General features: G+C 40.0%; 1 protein-coding gene across 1 annotated transcript in view; it reads left to right on the forward strand.

Moving 5' to 3' along the window:
• The window catches only part of CACHD1 (cache domain containing 1), a 345,168-nt gene that overhangs the window by 179,611 nt on the left and 146,174 nt on the right, over positions 1-19,383 (forward strand). The window contains exon 3 of the mRNA XM_007959187.2: positions 18,529-18,677. Within this exon, the coding sequence (XP_007957378.1) occupies positions 18,529-18,677 (149 nt within the window). The remainder of the gene's footprint in view (positions 1-18,528; positions 18,678-19,383) is intronic.

Genomic DNA, 19,383 nt, shown 5'->3' on the forward strand with positions numbered 1-19,383 from the left:
GGAGTGGCTGGTGGGTTTGAACCGCCAACCATCTGGTTAGCAGGCAAGTGTCTTAGTCACTATGCTACCAGAGCTCCCAAATATTTTTATAGCAGAGAGAAATTTTATGAATTCACTGTTACTGTTAGATGCCATCTAATTGGTTCCAACTCATAGTGAGTGACCCTATGTACAACAGAATGAAACCATCCCCACAGTCATTGCTGAGTTTGAGCCCGTTGTGGCAGCCTTTGTGTCAACTTGTCATGTTGAGGGTCTTCCTCTTTTTTGCTCACCCTCTACTTTACCAGCATGATGCCCTTCTCGAGGGACATTATGTCTCTCTCTCCTGATAACATGTCCAAACGACATGAGATGAATTTATATTCCCTCTGTAAAAAGACTGTCAGAATAATTCATACTATAGAGCTTTGTAGGAGCTCTAGTAGCATAGTGCCTAAGGCATTTGACTGCTAACCAGAAGGTTGGCAGTTCAAACCCACCAGCCACTCCTCAGAAGGAAAGTTGGGCAATCTATTTCAGTGATACTGCCTCAGAAACCCAAAGAAGGGTCGCTATGAGTCGGGTCCGACTCGATGGCACATAGCAACAACAACAACTACTACATCGTGCTCTGTATATATCAGAGAATGAATGGATAGATTAGATTATGATCACTGTAAGGAGAGATTCTGATTCTGTAAATTGTAGGTAGTTGATGAGTTTAGCAAACCATTTGTTGAGGGTTTATTATGCATATACTTGGCATTGTAGAAGAGAAGCAAATACATAGGACACAGTTCTTTTTCTCAAAGAGCTTATCCCAAGGATATATTCATGGAGTTGGTGGATCTTGCTACCTTCTAGAAGGTGATGCTTCCCAAAACAGATATGCTCTTGGCAGAAATATTTGACTGCATTTATGTGAGATTGAATGGTGGCCTAAATGGACCATGGATCTCATCTAGTGTTGCTGTACTTTAGGTTATGATAAAATTTTGTGTGCTTTGGTAGAGAATTGGAGCAGGAGTACAAGAATGTGCTGGAAGATTGAATTGCATTTTGAAAAAGATAGTTTTCTTAATCTGGTATTTCATGTTCACTTAACATATACTGATATTTCCTTCAATTTTTAGCACAGTTCTGTCAGATAACTACAGCTCTTTTCCTCATTTTGAAGGGGAGGCAACAGAGACTTGGAAGCATTAATTTCCTAAAATCATACTTGAAATAAGTGATAGGGTATGGCCAGGCTTTTAACCAGAGTGGTGTAAGTCTAAAGCCCATGTTCTTAAGCACTGTACTCAGTTGCTTTTCCTACTTTATCCACTGGAGATTCTTCTATTTGTGTTCAATTTTTAGAAGGAAAGTGGCTTTTTTCTCTTCTTACATATTATCAACCAAAGTAGGATAAGTAATATGTCTAAACATTAAAATACTATGATGAACACTTAGCTGCTAAATTAGGAAAAGATTGAGTTTAAATACTCAGTTGTATGAGTAAGAAAATGGTGGCAATACTTTCTGTACTGTTGGTGACAAGCCTTTTAGCTCCAGTAAATCACCAGGATATAACAGGAGCCTTGCAAGAAAGAGCATTATGTTCTTAATGGATCATGCTGCAGGAACATAAACAAGACATAAAAATAAATAAGTTCTTGATGACTGTTTTGTCTTTTGTACCATTTATCATTATTCCCATTATTAACATAACCTTAAGACACTTGGTTTAGTTTGTGTCACTATGGAATTTCTATTGGCAGTTTTTTTTTTTTTTTTTTTTTTTTTGATAAAACCAAACCTGTTGCCATGAAGTCAATCCCGAATCATATCAATCCTACAGGACAAAGTTGATCTGTCCCATAGAGTTTCCAAGGTAAACGCTGACGCAGATTGCCACATCTTTCTCCCATGGAGTGGCTGGTGGGTTTGAACTGCTTCCGCTGAGCACCACTGCACCACCAGGGCTATCTTTTTTTTTTGTTTTAATGTAACAAAAAAACAAATCCACTGCAGTCAATTCTGACTCATGGTAATCTTATAGGATAGAGTAGAACCTGCTCCACAGGGTTTCCAAGGTTGTAAATCTTGATGGAAGCAGAATACCTCCTCTTTCTCCCAGGAGTGGCTAATGGGTCCAAACCACTGACCTTGTGGTTAGCAGCTGAGTGCTTTAATCACTATCTATCCATCACCGATTGATGGATAGATAGTGGAAATCGACTCTATGGCAGTGAGTTTTTAAAAATAAGTATCCTCTGAATAAGAACTGTTAGCTAATTGAGTTAGTGAAAAACTGCAGCTGTCAACCTAGTATGTAGGACTAAAGCATAACACAGTGAGCTTCCTTTCTGACATTACACAAGAAATTGATAACTCTTTGGCATTCATAGTGTGGAGCTGTAGTTAATACAGTTTCCCTAGAGGCTGTAGCAAACCTTAGATAGATCTATCTTAGAACTCCGAGGTTTCTCTGCCTGTATGAAGCTCTGATAATAAGCAAGGGTGCCTGGAATACTCCTCTGCTAGCTTCTTAGGGAAGGAGCAAGGTGGTCAAGAAGAAAAGAGACAGCCCAACAGCTACCTCGCTTGCTGTTTAAGAAATGGCAGTTTGGAATGCAAAGTAATTAGCAATCCTGTTTATATTTGAAGGAAAAAACATATACAGCATACGTTCTGTATCCTTGTATATATTTGGCAGTTAAAATATATGTGCATGCATCCATGAAAGCTTTAATTCCTGTACTAAATGTAGACCAGTTGACTTCAGGGGTACATACTGTACATTAGCCAATATATTTGCCTGCTGTTGAGACAAACTGAGATCATCCTGCTTACACACTCATACATACACTCTGTATACTCACACATTTCATGTCATGTACTCTGTACACATAAAAAGGAAATAATATCTATTGTTTAAATATATGAAATGTCTATACATATTAATACTCTATACATATTATTTATTTTTACATTTCTGTATATATAGAGAGAGGGAGAGCAAGTGAGTGAGTGACCAATCATTCACTCTGGTGGCACAGTGCCTAAAGCATTTGATTGCTAACCAGAAAGTTGGCAGTTCAAACCCACCAGCTGCTCTACAGAAAGAAGACGGGGCATTCTACTTCTGTAAATATTTATTGCCTTGGAAACCCAATGGGAGTTGCTATGAGTTGGAATCGACTCAATTGTAGTAGGTTTGGGTTTGGTTTTTGATTGTTAGATACAGATACACATATACCTCACTTATAGCAAATGGAATCTTTGTATTTTGAGACACACACATATACTATTGCTTAAGGATTAAAAATTCTGGTTACAAGTTTTTATGTCATAATATTTTGGCAAAAGCCAACACTAGACAACTTCCTCATTCCCTGATTCCTGAGCTTTAGGTTACCGCCCCTGGTAAGGAGACAGAAGAAGAGGCTGGTCCTGTTTCCTCGGCAGTAAGTTGGGGGTGGGGGCTCCTCGCAGACTAGTACAGCTCAAGAAAATAGGCTGCAGGCAGGAGAGGGGAGGGTGGGGCCTTTGGGCCAGGGCAGGAAGAGACACGCAAACCCCCTCTGTGCTGTGCTGCTCTCTTCCCTGCCACAGCTGGAGCTTCGGCTTCACATAACTCTGCAATCCACATGCGTGGAAATGCTTTCTTTCGGTGAAGGAAACCCTTGGGAAAAAATGTGAGGCCCGAGCTTTTTACTCAGACACTCAAATCTTCATTTAACTAGAAGGGGATCGAGCAAATCTAGGTCCTCATTCTAAAGGCTAGGTAGACTTCATCATGAGAGATGAACATTCCAGTAAAAATGGAAACAAACCCGTTTTGCACACACTTCCAATATGGCTTGTATTCACAAATGCTGAGGGGAATGTACCAACCAAGTCTCCGGTCCTTCTTCCCTACCTGCCCCATATTTCACCCCAAACTGTTGCTCCTGGGAGAAAAATAAAATAATCTCAAGTCATCTGCACCGGCAAAACACATACACAGAAACTCAGCTCAGAATACAAAATAATGGGAGCAACTTCATATGTGAAGGAATCAAATGCTGAGAGCTCTGGTGGCATAGTGCCTAAGGCATCTGACTGCTGACCAGAAGGTTGGTGGTTCAATCCCACCAGCCACTCCTCAGAAGGAAGACTGGGCCATCTGCTTCCTTAGAGATGCCGCCTTAGAAACCATGGAGAGGTCGCTATGAGTCCAAACCGACTCGACGGCAGTGAGTTTGGTTTTTTGATAATATCAAGAACTACTGAATTGGCTAAATGCTTTGAAAATCTGGACATGATATGGTAATGTGGGAGTCTTGCCATGAACTGTAGCTTTGTTTTAATATTAGAACACTCTAGACAGGTAAGGATCATGTTGAAATTGCCGCTCATGGTGAAAACTCATCGTGTTACTTAAGCACCCTTTAGTCCTGTTGTAAGGAGCTCTGGTGACATAGTGGACAAGGCATTTGGCTGCTAACCAGAAGGTCAGAGGTTCAAACCTACCAGCTGCTCTGAGGCAGAAAGATATAAAGATTTACAGCCTTGGAAATCCAGTGGAGATCACTATGAGTCAGAATCTACTCGATGGCAGTGAGTTTGGAGTTTAGTCCTATTGTATGCTACAAGGTGCTTGTAAGTTTTTCTGCAGAATCGTCAGAAAGTGTCACTGTCAAATCCACTGACACTCATGCCAGGTCCACCATAGCACCAAGTTCTAGGCAAAGGTGTTAGCAGTGAATCCTATGGAAACAAACAGCTGATAGAGAGCAGACATCCCCTCAACTTTTCTGTTTGCAATCTGCCTTGTCATCAGATAGGGGATGAGAAGACCTTCCTAAATCCAACTGTAAGTTAGAGAATGATATCAGATGCAGCTTGGCAGGGGAACACACAGAATTGTTCAGAGAAGGATATAATAAAATTGTTGTGGTTGAGGCAAATATCCTTGTTTGGAATCCACACGGGAAACATTTCTTTTTGTTGTTTCTAGCAAGTCTTAATGGCAGGCAATGCATTTCCCGCTAGCAAATATCATTTGTACCTCATCTAAATGGTGCATGTGGGTGTAGCTGCTGTTTCTTTTCCCCTGCCTAAGTTTTTTAAAAATATCATAACTTGTACTTCTGAATCAGCACTTATGTTGGTCTCTGACCTGGTAATGTGGCTTGTGTAGAATTTTTGTCCCAATTGTAGCATTTTTGTTCCCTGAGACCTCTTGAACAGAAATAGCTATGTACTTGCCTTGTGAAGGCCCCTAAATCTCAGGAGCTGCTTTACTATTGCTCAAGTATCTTGAAACTAAAGCCAAGAAATGCCTTTTCTCTATAGAGGGACATGAGCACATTCATTGTTTAAAGATAGGGCCAGGCGGTTGCTCCTACCTCCCAAGGTTGTCATGCAATACTCAAGACTGTGATATGGATATTTGAAGGTAATTTTCAATACCTGAAAAAATCAAATTTTATAAACTTCTTTCCCTTTTACTACTTTTCTTGCCTTGGTTTTAAAGGAGATCTACTTTGTGGAAATGTGGTACTTCACATAAGGAGATACACTATGCATTGGGCTCTGTCTTGCACTGGCTTATCTTTGTAATGAGGAACTAAAAAACCCAAACCCACTGCCATTGAGTCAATTCCAATTCATACCAACCCCCATTGGGTTTCAAAGGCTATAAATATTTATGGAAGTAGATTGGCTCATCTTCTTCCCTTGGAGCAGCTCGTGGGTTCGAACCACTGACCTTCTGGTTAGCAGCCAAATGCCTTGCCCACTACACCGCCAGAGCTCCTAATGAGGAACTTGATGACACTTTATACTGCACATAGGGTGCTAATACGAGTCAGAATGAACTCAATGGCAACAAACAACAACTGCCATCAGAACAGTTTAAGTTTTAAAATGGCACAATCTTATTTTCCATTGAAAAGGCAAGTCAGATTTACCATTATTAAGAAAAAAGAAATGGCAACATTTAGATTTTTAAAAAATTTAGAGAAGGTCATTGCATCTCACGATCCTATTCCCAGGAATTGGATTGAATACATTCTTGGCCAGTACAAAGGTAAGGAAGTCTTTAATGGTAGTCGATTTTTGTTTCCCTGCCACTGTCATCTTTCCGCTTTGTTGCTGAGCTAATTGATGCTTGCTGGCAAGTATTTGATCAATAAGCTCTCAAAAGGGCCCATGAAGAACTATAAAATGCTCTGGTTAGCTGGGCTCTAACTAGAGCCAGGTCAGGTTTCATCCTTCACTTATGCAACAAACATTTCCCGAATCTCTGCTAAATGCCAGGTTCTGGCCATGCTTGCTTGCAAGGTTCGTTCATGATTGAATATAATTTGCCCTGGGTGTCAGGGAAATAAGTCTTAGCTAGAGTGAAATTGCAGGTTCCCAGTACCCTCCCAGCCCGAGGAGGATGCGTACCCAAGTTGCTGATCCATCCTCAGTTGCTTTAGTTGCCACCCTTTTTCTTGGAATGCTTCTAAGTTACTCTTGGTGCTTATAAGTTATGCACAGATATTTGTACTTTAAATAAGAGCTTTATGTGTTAAGAGTAAAGGGACTAGGTGTGCTCCCCACCCCCCACAGTTAAGTATGTGCATTGCAGACCACCAGAGAATTCCTAAGTTCAGGAACCCAGAGTATTTCTTTTTTCTTTCTCCTCCTTGATTATCCTATACAAACTTGCCTTGGAAGTTAAGAAGTAAAACTAAAATGTTACAGATTATTCTATATGTCATGGTTCCACTTTTTTCTTCCCTCAGTCCTCAGCTTCTTAGTTGTGTCTAAGGTCAAGACTAGGTTGAACTTTTTCCTTGTTGTGAAGAAATAACCTGTAAACTTTCCAGGCTTTAGCACTTTGCTTATTTCAGATTTAAAGGAACCTTGGCTCAGGGTTCCTATTACAGAGTAAAGTGAGGAAAAGTGGACTGTAGACCACCCTTCTCATTGTTTCGTTTCTTATGATCAGGTTGTTAAGGGTAGAGTGGGGTGAAAAAATAGGGCAAGAGCCCACTGAACCCTTGCATTGATTACCTTGGCTTTGGGAGACTGGGTATGTGTTTCCAACACTCTCCCTCCTGCAATGCCTAATACAAACAGCTGCCCAATCCAAATCCTATTATAAAACCAAACTCACTGCCGTGGAGTCGGATCCCCTTCTTGGGTTTCCAAGGCATTATCACTGAGGAAGTAGATTGCCCAGCTTTCCTTCTGAGGAGTGGCTGGTGGGTTTGGGTTAGCAGTCAAGTGCCTTAGGCTCCATGCCACAGAGCTCCCAAATCCTATTTTAACCTTTAAAAAGTACCTGCGTTTTGCTTAAAGAGAGAATCTACTGCTCTCAACTGGTTCATAGCCCCCAGCCTCCTCCTGTTCTCTGATGTGTCAGTACTTGCCTTCTGTTTTTTCCATTGCACTCTCCTCCCCAGCTCAGCCACAGGGGCCCCACCTCTCACAGGATCAGAGTATGTGACCCCGGAGGCCAGACGGCCTTCACATAAATCTTCCTGGTCCACCTGCAGATCGTCTGTCAGCAGCTGCCCTGCTTTCCCTTGGATGGGCTATTCCCACACATCCATCAGGCAACCTTCATGGGCCTTCATGGGCTGTTGGAAATTGAGGCTGGCCCTATTCCATCTATCTTTATCTATCTTGTCCTGTATTATTGCCTACTGTGCCCAGTTCTGCTCTATCATTGAGTCGTCAATGATAGAGACCAAAACTAAAATGAATGAATGAATGAATGAATAAATTATTAAATAAATAAATAAATAAATAAATAAATGAAACACAGCCATTGTGTCGTTTCTGACTCGTAGTGAGCCCCATTGGGTTTCTGAGGCTGTAAATCTTTGTGGAAGTAGATCACTCAGTCTTCCTTTCATGGAGCAGCTGGTGGGTTTGAACCACTGACTGTCCAGTTAGCAGTCAAGTGCCTTATCTTCTATGCCACCAGACCAAAAACTAAAGGAGATGAATAGTCACATCATGTCCATGACCCATTGCCATTAGGATATCCTTTCTGAACTAGAGTTCATTTTTGGGCAAGGTTTGCTCCCTAGCAGCTGATATTAACCCAGGAGGCAGGTAAAGGTAGGGAACCACATAGGCCCAGAAGCTTCTGATTGGCTTGAACTAGAAATGAGCTATATTCATAGGTCCTCTGCCCTTTTCTAGAACCTGAAGCAGATTTTTCCAATATGGCAGGTAATTGTATATTTAAGAGGCCAAATGCATATAGTAATTAATATATTTAATCCCCTCTGGGTGCTAGGCATTATATTAAATGGACAAAAGTGTATCTTGCTGTAGTTCAAGAATATGCACTTGATCTCCTTACTGGGTTTACTAGCTCTGACTTTGGGCAAGTTAATCCTTCTGAACCATCTATAAAAATGGTGTAGAGTGATTCCTTAGGGTTGTTGTGAGAATGAACAGGCATCGTGTAAAGTTACACTTTGCACAGTGCCTGGCACATTGTAAAAAAAATCAATAAATGAAAATTACTGTTATGTTATTGGTTTGTTTGGGGAAAATGGGATCCTTACATGAGGAAAGATCATCAATGACATGAGGCACAAAATACTGTTCTTTCTCATGTAACATGCTCATGTAAATAACTCACACATGCATATAATATGCATAGTGCCCAGAAGCTATAAGGGGGCTGTGCCATTTGCAAAAATTGTATGATGCATGTTATTTGCTTAAACATACAGTATGAGGGAAGGATGGTAAGTCAGAAAATTTTGGAAAACAAGGGCCAAAGAAGGCTTCAAAGAGGCTGAAATTGGACTGGGACTGCAAGAATGAACAGAATTTAGATAATTTTATCTGCAGTTTGTGGGCGCTCTGTAGCAGGATGAGAACTGTGCTTGGGGTATTAGAAGGAATGGTCTTTTTGTGTTCTACTGACTGTAAGAGCTTAGGCCAACCACTGAGCCTTGATTTCAGTGATTATAAAAATAGGACAGGAAATACTGCACTGCCCAGCTTCCAGGGTTTTTATAAGGCACAAATGAGACAACTCATGTACAAATGCTTTAAAAATGGTAAAGGCTTACATGGAGTAAAGTCATGATCAGATCCTTAAGCTTCAAAAGAGGATCCCAGAAGAATCCCAAGCTGCTTAAGACTGTAATTATGTAACCTATATGACATAGTGCTTTGGAAGAGGCACCGACAGCTGTAGTAATGACCATAGCCCTGTGTTAACACATCCATCCTGACTGTTGACTACTCATCCTCCTTCAAGGGCAAAGAATATGTTCTTTGGATTCTCCATTCAGAGGGCTTAAATCAAGACCATAAAAACCAAAACCAAACCCATTGCTGTTGAGTTAATTCCAACTCATAGTGACCCTGTAGGACAGAACAGAACAGAACAAGGCTGTACTCTTTATGGAAACAGATTGTCAAAGCTTTCTCCTACAGAACGACTGGTAGGTTTAAATCATCAACGTTTCAATTAGCCCCTGAACACTTAACCACTGTGCCACCAGGGCTCCTCAGCCCATACAATAAGTTCCTCCAACTAATGATGAACAATAGCTGCCACCATTTATTTGTCATTCACAGTCTGTTAGTCCCTCTGCTGATACTTTGCATACTTTATCCCACTTGGTTTTTAAACAATATCATGAAACAACTGTTATTATTCCCAGTTTCCAAAACTAGAATCACTGCTGTTGAGTCGGATCTGACTCACAGCAACCCCTCCTTGAGTTTCCAAGGCATTATCACTACGGAAGTAGATTGCCCAGTCTTCTTTCCTAGGAATGGATGGTGGGTTTGAACTGCTAGCCTTCTGGTTAGCAGTCAAATGCCTTAGGCACTATGCCAGAGGTAATTAAATTGAGGCATAAAGAAATAATTTTTTGGTTTCTTTTAGCAAGTAAGTGGCAGAGATGGATTTAACTCAGATTTGTTTGTCTCCAAACCCTTAGCCCTTGCGCCATATTGTTGTTCATCTTAAAAAAAAGCTTTTCTCCAGAATTTCTTTTGCCAGGTTTCACGTGTAGTATTAAGCATGAGAAGGAATTAAGTGAATAAAATGGCTAATGTTCAGGAAGTCCCTCCCCTTTTACTTATAGCTCTATTGTTGGAAAATTTAGACTGCACATTATTTCCCTGTCACTAACACATGTACTTCCGAATCTGAAAACAGGGGTGTAACAATAAAAATAATCCTTTGTATTTATCCTGGGCTTTATATATTTACTGTTAAATAAGAACTTCACAATAACCCCTTAAGGTATATTATTTGTATTTCAATTTAATTATTGCCCTGTCTGGAATATTGTAACTGTTACTAATGAAATAAGAAAGACATAGAACATTTTCTCATGTGCTGTATACAGTCTGCAACATGAAACAATGAGAATGTTTTGTACTTGAATTTTGGATTGCAATGGTGTGATGTTGCTTAGAGCTGTTATATATCTGAGCTGGGCATTCTCTTTAAAATTATTCCTAATATATTTAAATAACTAAACCTTGAAACTTGCTGTGAAACAAACTCAAGGTTTATTCTTGAGTAATAAGGCTGGAGTTGAAGGAAAGAGGGATCAACTATTAAATTCTTATCATGGCACAAAAGGTTTTTGAATGTCAAATGTTAAATATTCTACATTCAATAGGCATTTTGCTATGAATCTTCAGTCCCCTAGGGTACGTTTCCTGTCTGTGCCTGTCAGCTTCATTGTTATATATTTTAAATAAAGCTTTCCATAACGTTCAAAACTCCTTCCGGCCCTTTCTTTTAGGAAGCAGACATAAATAAAGTGTGCACCATGCCTTTGCATTTTTGTTTTCTTTTAACCTTTTTTCAACCGTGCTCCCACCCTACCCCCAACCTTTAGAAGTATAAAGCTAAGGTAAAAAGAGCTTTTAAAAAAAAAGGCTCTAGGGAAGTATGCAAATGACAGAAATGTCTATGGGAAAATTAAGAGAAGCGAAATGCACCAAGAAAGAAATTCATTGATGTTGTGATGAAACATTGTCACTGGAGATGATGACAAATTAGAATCCGTTCCCATGGGGACCGGCGCACTACCTACTGATCATTTGACCCATGACTGGATGCTGGCTTGCCTAAGAATTGACCCAAAAGATGACAAGATGGTTTTAGTCCCATTGTCTCATCAGCATTCAGAAACCCCTTAGGGGATGAAGGGGAGAGGATAAAGAAGGATAAAAGATGAAAGCTGAGCTGTAGAAAGAAAAATGTTTTTAATTACACTGAGGAGGATTGTGGGTCCACCTGTAGCTTTTTGTTGAGAATATTCTTTGTTTGCTCCTGTCTGCAGGGATCGTGGCAGGATACGGACCCCAAATCAGTCTGGCCTCTTGGAGGGTGACATGTTGTGAGCCGGTCCTCTTCACTTTAACAAATACATTGAGGATTTAATCTCTCTGTGGACTCTTTACGCCAATAGATTCTGTTGTGCTTCCCGAGCAAGCTGGGTTTGGTTGGCATGTTAAAAGAGATTGCTTTTAGAGGAACAGAGGGGGGAAAAAAAATCCCTCATTGGAACATGAGTTAAGGTTTCCGTATAGTGAGTTACTTTGTCAGAAGAGCACAGGGAGATCATTTCAGGCTTTGGGGTCAAGGGAGACCAGAGCAGTCCCTGGGGATCAGGAGACCCTTAAGCTTCAAATGTCTCAGTCCATTTATTCACTTGTAAAATGGGAATTGGTGGCAATCCTGAGGAAATAGCACTGGATTCTGCAATTCAATTCATGTTTTCTCTCTAAGTTTCAAACAAACAAAACAGCCTTCAGTAACCAGATCAATGAGTAACTAGATCAATTTTAGTTTGCTGTGACATATACCACCAAAAGAAAAACCCCACACCAAGCCTATTGTCATTGGAGTCCCATTGTGTAGGGTAGAACTGCACGCCATAGGATTTTCAAGGTTGAGACCTTTCAGAAGCAGCTCACCAGGCTTTTCTTCTGAGGCCCTCTAGGTGGTTTCTAACAGCCAGCCTTTTGGTTAATAGTCAAGTACGTAACCATCTGCACCACCCAGGGACTGTACCACAATGTTATTGTTAGGTGCCATTGAGTACATTCCAACTCGTAGTGGCCCTGTGTGCCGGAGTAGAACTACTCCACAGAGTTTTTGTGGCTGTCATCTTTGTGGAAGCACATCACCAGGTCTTTTCCTGCAGAGCTGCTGGGTAGGTTCAAACCACTAACCTTTCAGTTAAAGCACCCAAGCACTTAACCTTATGCACCATCAAGCCTCCCTTAAATACCAAGCCCACTGCCATCAAGTCGATTTTTACTCATAGAGACCCCCATAGGGTTTCCAAGGCTATAATCTTTACAGAAGCAGACTGCCTCGTCTTTATCCCATAGAGCAGCTGGTAGGTTCAAACTGTTGACCTGTTGGTTAGCAGCCCAATGCATTAACCACAGTGACACCAGAGCTCCTTATAGGGCTCCCTTAGTCAGGTAATATTAGGTAGGGAAGGGAGCAATTATTTCAAATTTGGACTTGTCATTTTTTTAAATATTGCTGGTAGAATTCAGCAGATCTAAATTTTGTCAAAGTAGTTGAATTTCAAAGAAACTAAAGAATTCTAAGGAATGCTGCCTGCAGAGTAGTTAAAGTGCTTAGACGCCCAGTGAAAGGTGATTTGAGCCTCCCAGCTGCTTTGTGGAAGAAAGATGTGGCACTGCTACTGTAAAGATTTACAGCCTTGGAAACCGTATAGAGTCATTCTACTCTGTCCTATAGGGTCACTAAGATTTGCAATCTACTTGACAGCAACGGGTTTGGTTTGTTTTGAGTATGAAGGATTCTAAATGAAACCATATGAATAAAAAATATGTCTAATTCTTATAAAGTCATGAGACTGTGTATGGCTTATGGTATCCTACCAAGGATTCCACAGTATTTGTTAAGATGGATTTGCAATAAAGTTGCAGAGCCCAGGGGGGGCTGTCTTTGTGTATTAAAAAGAGAAACAATGTTACATAATCATGGAAAGTTTGGACTCTGAAGCCAGACTACTGGATTTGGATCTCAGCTGTACACTTTCTAGTTTCTTGACCTTGGGCAAGTTAACCATCAATATCTGCTTCTAAAACATGGAAGTGTGTACCTCTGGAGGTCTTCAGAAGATTAAGTAGGTGTATATGCATGTGAGGTACTTAGAAGAGTGCTCTGAATTTAGCTGGTACTCAGTAGATGTTGGTAGTAGTAGTCGTGTTGTTATTGTTTAAGGCAGGATCGTGTATTACATATGAAAGACTAAGAAGTTTCTGACTGACAAATGTGAATCCAAGCGGAGAGAGCTTGTGTTTTATGAGCTTTGCTAAGTGTCTCTGAGAGTCTTGGTTCTGTGCTAAGCTCTGTATGCATGTAACTATCTCCATTGGTAAAGAATGTTGCTTGAAGCAGAGCCAAACTAGGAAGCCAAAGGCAGACAATTTCTTCCCTCTTCTTGTTCAGGCCACTCCCACCTCTTCCCAAACCCCTTTCTCATCAGCTAGTCATCCCCCGAGGAACAGAAATAGTTCTGCAGCCAGCCCAGTACTAACAGCCTGCTCTGTGCTTTGACTGATTATGTTAACAGAAATTTCATCCCTCAGACTGTGTGATTTTTGATATGATATTATTTCAAGCCACTGTTCTGCCACCACTACATCTTCTTTTAGGCTTAGTTTGTCCAAGGCACTGTATTTACCTGGTTGATCACAAAGGCAGTCGTGAATTTGAGTAAGTGAAGGACTTTCTCACTTACTTGGTGGCTTTGGCTAGTCAGTTCACCTCTCTGTCATAGAAAGACAATACCTACTTATCCTGTAGAGTCCTTGTGCTTAGTACATGGGCAATAACATTACCTATTGTAACTTTTTGTAAGAACTCTGAAATCTCTTTGCAATAGGTTTAGGATCCGTGAGATATAATTTTGATGATTTAGACCAAGTGCCTTGAGTTTAAGCAGCTTTGTTTAGCTTAGCTTTAATTGCTTATCCTGGGATGGAAACAGTCTATTCTGGGCGTCCCAATTATCTTTTGCTACCTCACAGACCACCCCACTTTTGGTGGCATAAACAACTATTTCTTTAATCTTATGGATTCTGTGGGTCAGGAATTTGGACCATGCACAGCAAGGATGGCTTGTCTGCTCCATGATACCTGTAGCTGCATCTGGGAAGACTCTGGAAACTGGAATCATCTGGAGGCTTCTTGACTTGTATCTGGAGCATGGGCCACAATGACTTAAAGACTGGCTGAGCTGGAGCTTCCAGCCAGAGCACTTACCTCTCCATGTGTGTTGGACTTCTTACAACTTGGTACCAGGCACTAACGAGAGGATGTGCATTCCAAGAGAGGCAAAGCCTCTGGCCTTTTACAGCATAGCCCTGGAGGCTACATAGTGTCACTTTGTGCATACTCTATTGGTAGAAGCTGTCACAAGCTGATCCAGATTCAATCAGTAGGTATATGGAAGAACATAGAAACCACCTCTCAGTGGAGAAGGGTTAAGAAATTGCAAAAATTAATAAAAAACTGCAGCACTAGTATTATCACTCTGTCTTGAGACATGTCAGGGCCCCTAGCTTATATCTACAGCAAAGTTTATTCCCTCTGTAGACCAGGGGTTGGCAAACTGCTATAAAGTGCCAGAGAGTAAATATTTTAGGGTTTGTAGCTATAAAGCATCTGTTGCGACTACTTAAATATGCCATTGCAGCATAAAAGCAGCTATAGACTATGTGTAATCAAGTGAGTATGACTGCATTCCAAGTAAACTTTATTTATAAGCATCGAAATTTGGATTTCATGTAATTATTACATGTCACAAAGTATTCTCTTCCTATAATGATTAAAAAGTAAGAACCATTGTTAGCTCCTGGCCTAAATGAGAACAGAGAGCGACCAGATTTGCCTTACCCCTGCTCCACAAATCTTTAGCTGGATTTAACTTTGTCTTTAAAGTTTAGCTTTTTCAAATGTGTAGAAGAAATCCTTGGATATTTCTCAAATGGAGTTGAGCACTGTTTGTGTGTAAATGTACCTACGTTATATATAGGAAAAATGGTTATATGTTTCATTTTCATCTCAGTCAATTTGTGAAGATAATGGCAAATCCAGTCATTTCAAGCACACCTCACTTTCGTCCTATTACAGAATATTTGTTCCCAAAGGCAGTCGAGAAATAAACTATTGATCCTTCTAAGTGGAAAATTAATGTTTCTTTTATCAGAAATCAGAACCTAAGGGGAAAAGATAGAACATATCTTTTTAAGAACTTTCCAGAAATATAAATTGTTAGCATTTTAAAAATAAATATCTCATGTTTTCAAAGAGGTTATTGATCTTTGGACCAAAGGTTAATGGCTCTCAAGGTGGAATTTTTTAAACCTCATTAATTTATTAAATATTTGTATGTGAATACAATGCCAGGAAGTGTGCTAAAAATACAGTGGTGGATTAAAAAAAAAAAAACCCAGATATGTAGTACCTGCCTTTACAGACTACACAGTCTAGTTGAGTAATCACACCCTAAACAGATCATAGCATTAAAATGTAATATGTGTATGAGGGAAGATGCAGGGCACAGACTAGGAAGAAAGGTATGGCAATCTCCTGAAAATCAGCCAGTGAAAGACCTATGGATCACAGTGGTCAGGTAACAGTTGCCATGAGTCGGGGCCCACTGACAGCAATGAGCAACAAATGGAAATACACATCAGGCTTTTATTTATTTTAAATAATATTTTATTGAGCTTTTAGTGAAACTTTACATAGCAAGTTAGGTTCCCATTTGACAATTTCTACACGAATTTTTCGGTGACATTAGTTATATTTATCACAGTGTGTCAGCATTTTCTTTTTTTGTTTTAACTTTTCATTGTGATTTGGGCAAAAATTTACAAAGCAGATTGGTTTTCTGTTCAACAATTCATACACCTTTTGATTTGCACATTAATTGCAATCTCTACAGTGTAAAGCACTCTTCCCACTTTCTCCCTGTGTTTACCATTTCCATTCATCTTTCTTTCCTATCCTTTTCTGCCTTCTGAGCTTTATCCCTGAGCAATTGCTGCCTTTCTTTGTTTCATATGGTTGGTTAGTCTAGGGAGTGTGTACTGCCCAAGTATTATTGTTCACCTTATTGTCTGTTGTTTGGTTGAAAGTTGAGCCACAGGGGCAGTTTCAGTTCCAGGCTAGAAGGGTGTCTAAGGGCCAGCATGTTGGGATTCCACCAATCTCTATCAGACCAGTAAGCCTGATCTTTTTTTTTTTTTTTTTAAATGATTTTGAGTTTTGTTTTACATTTTTCTTCTACCTCATCCAGTACCTCCTATTCTGATCCCTTTTGGAAATGTCAACAGTGGTGTCTGGGTACCATCTAGTTCTTCTGGTCTCAGAATTGTGGAGGATGTTGTTCATGTGGTCCATTAGTCTTTTGAGCTAACTATACAGCAGGTTTTTAAAGCTAGGCCTGTTGCTCTGTCTGCCATCCTCAACTATCCACCGAAAATAAGAGTCTTGGGTAGAGGATTGCTGTATTAGTGCTGTTTTTCAAAAAAGTCAGCATATCTACCGATAATGAATGAATAGTCCTAGTTTTGTATTTGGGCTACATTTTAAGGAACTTAGGTCCATATAATGCTTCTTTCATATTACATTGGTAAAGGAATAAAATAAAATAAAATTTTGAAAATGTTGAAATCTGTTAGAAATTTTTCCCCTTGAAGGTGCCATTTTGAGTGAGTGAAGAACTTAAAGTAGAACAGTTAGGGACCTACTGGCTGAATTAGAGATTGGAATAATTATCTTTGGTTTTTCTCTAATCAGTTTTTCTCAACAGGTGCACTATTGACATTTTGGGCTAGATAGTTACTTGTTGCCGGGAGCTGTCTCGTGCACTGTAGGGCGGATGTGCAGCAGCATCTCTGGCCTCCACCCACTACATGACAGTAACCTTCGTCTCTCAGTTGTGGTATCCAAAAACGTCTCTGGGGAGGAGGGGGATGCAAAATCGCCACTGATGTAAGTTAAGGTGGGAACTTAAACTGTATCTTTACATTTTGTTGCAAAGACATCAGTGAGGAAAACCTATAGTTTTTTAATAGTAAGAACTGTGCATCAGAAAATAGAGTTTTAAGTGGACTTGTTACTGTTTGTGATGAACAGTTCCACCTTTGAAAAATGCTGAAATGTGGATAACACATTATCATATTAAACATACTCTTTATGATATGTCTGGAAATTTTCCTTATAGTTTGTGCAACTTTTAGCAAGTATGAGAGGCTCAGTCATTTAACTGAGACTCTTGAAAGTTCAAGAATATCACTGGAACAAAATCAGATTTTAAAACTGGCTTGAAAATAACAAATGAAGATCCTCTGATTTGGCTTCATGTTCTCAGCCTGCGAGCTATTGGATTGTGTGAGACGTATGACCCAAAGGAGATGATTAGTTCTCCTCTAGTGTGCTGATAATGAATAGCTCTACAAAACCAATTAGCTATAATTCTATCAGTCGTTTAATTTGGGCAACATTTTGTTTAAGGGGAAGAAAAACAACGTTTTCCTTGGAGATCTGTAATTAAGCTGTGGTACTTGATGGGAACAATGCAGGAAAAAGCAGTGTGCTTATGAATTTGCTTTTGTTATTCCCACATGAAAGTAAATCATGATGAAGTGTTCTGTTCACAGCAGTTAAGAAAGACATTTGTCAATCTTAAGGTGTAACAGACCAAACAAGCATGTATTTCTAATAATATAGTTTGTTTTATATGGATGTCTGATTGTTAAACTCCAGGGAATTACCATTCACATGGAAAACAGTGTGAGTGAAGCCCCCTGGAGTTGTGCAACAGGAAGTAATGAGTATCATTTTTATTCCTTCATGTTCCTCCAAGCCCCTGAAATTCTGTGGAAATCCAGAACCTCAGTAGATAATGTCTCTTTTCTTTTATCCTTTCTATCATCATTTTTGGGAGCTCTGGTAGTGTAGTACCTAAGGCACTTGACTGCTAACCAGAAGGCTGGCGGTTCAAACCCACCAGCCACTCCCCGGGAGGAAGATGGGGCACTCTACTTCTGTAGTGATACTGCCTCGGAAACCAAAGGAGGGGTCCCTATGAGTTGGGTCCGACTCAACGGCACATGACATCAACAACATCATCATCATTTTTGCTCCCTAACTACCAATGCCTGCTATCATTCTGACAGTAGTAATGTCAATGGTCTTTGGTTTCTTTTTTTGCCAGGCATTTTATGCATAGCTATTATCCTAATAGAATTTGAACATATGAGACATTAATAACGCTTCAGCATGTGTTATAAGACAGATGATATTATTTTATTGTTGTCCAAGTATCCTTCTGTAACTTTTGAATATTTTGCAGTTTTATCTCAGACTAAGTAGTGGAATAACACTTGGACGTGTGTTGTTTGTTTTACATGAAGTTTAATATATGCAGCTTGTGACACAAATTAATAAGCTTATTAGGAAAAAAAATGCATTGGGTTATTGTCTTGGGCTTTCAATTTACTTTGCTCATTCTCATCCCACAGCTAGCCAAAAAAATCCGAGAGAAGTTCAACCGTTATTTGGATGTGGTGAACCGGAACAAGCAAGTTGTAGAAGCATCCTATACAGCTCACCTGACCTCTCCCCTAACTGCAATTCAAGACTGCTGTACCATTCCACCTTCCATGATGGAGTAAGACTTCACATTTTTTCAGTTTGCTTATTTAAACTGGAAGCTGGATTGCTTAAACTTTCCATTGCATATTTCAAATGCCAGTTTGTTTATTGGAGAGTATAGAGTCTATTTCCTATCTTAAGCCCTTTATTTTTTCATAGTCAAGTAATTTTTTTAAGAAGTATGACACAACATTATACTGCCAAGAAATTCCTGGGCCCTCCCTAATCACCTTTGTCATGGTAGAATTCGAGTATGGGAGAATCAACTCTTGCTTGAATGTAGAGTCAGTTAAGTCTAGAAAATTGCAAATATACTTATGAGTCAACTAATAAGCCTAAAATAAAATAGCCTCACTGATTCAGGTAACTAGCTTAATTTAGACAGTGCTTATCGTTTTTGGTAATAATGTTGTTAATTGCCATGGAGTTGATTCAGACTCATAGCAACCCTGTGTATTACAGAACAAAACACTGCCTGGTCCTGCACCACCCTTACCGTCCTCGCTATGTTTGAGCCCATCGTTGCAGGCCCTGTGTCAATCCATCTTGTCGAGGGTCTTCCCCTTTCCCTTTTTCACTGACCCTCTATTTTACCAAGCATGATATACTTCTCCAGGGACTGATCCCTTCTGACCACATGACCAAATAGGTGAGACGAAGTCTGGCCATTCTCACCTCTAAGGAGCATTCTGGCTGCACTTCTTCCAGGATAGGTTTGTTCA

Source organism: Orycteropus afer, unplaced genomic scaffold (assembly GCF_000298275.1).
Source record: "Orycteropus afer afer isolate SDZICR_OR568_19922 unplaced genomic scaffold, OryAfe1.0 scaffold00016, whole genome shotgun sequence".
NCBI classification, from domain to species: Eukaryota; Metazoa; Chordata; class Mammalia; order Tubulidentata; family Orycteropodidae; genus Orycteropus; species Orycteropus afer.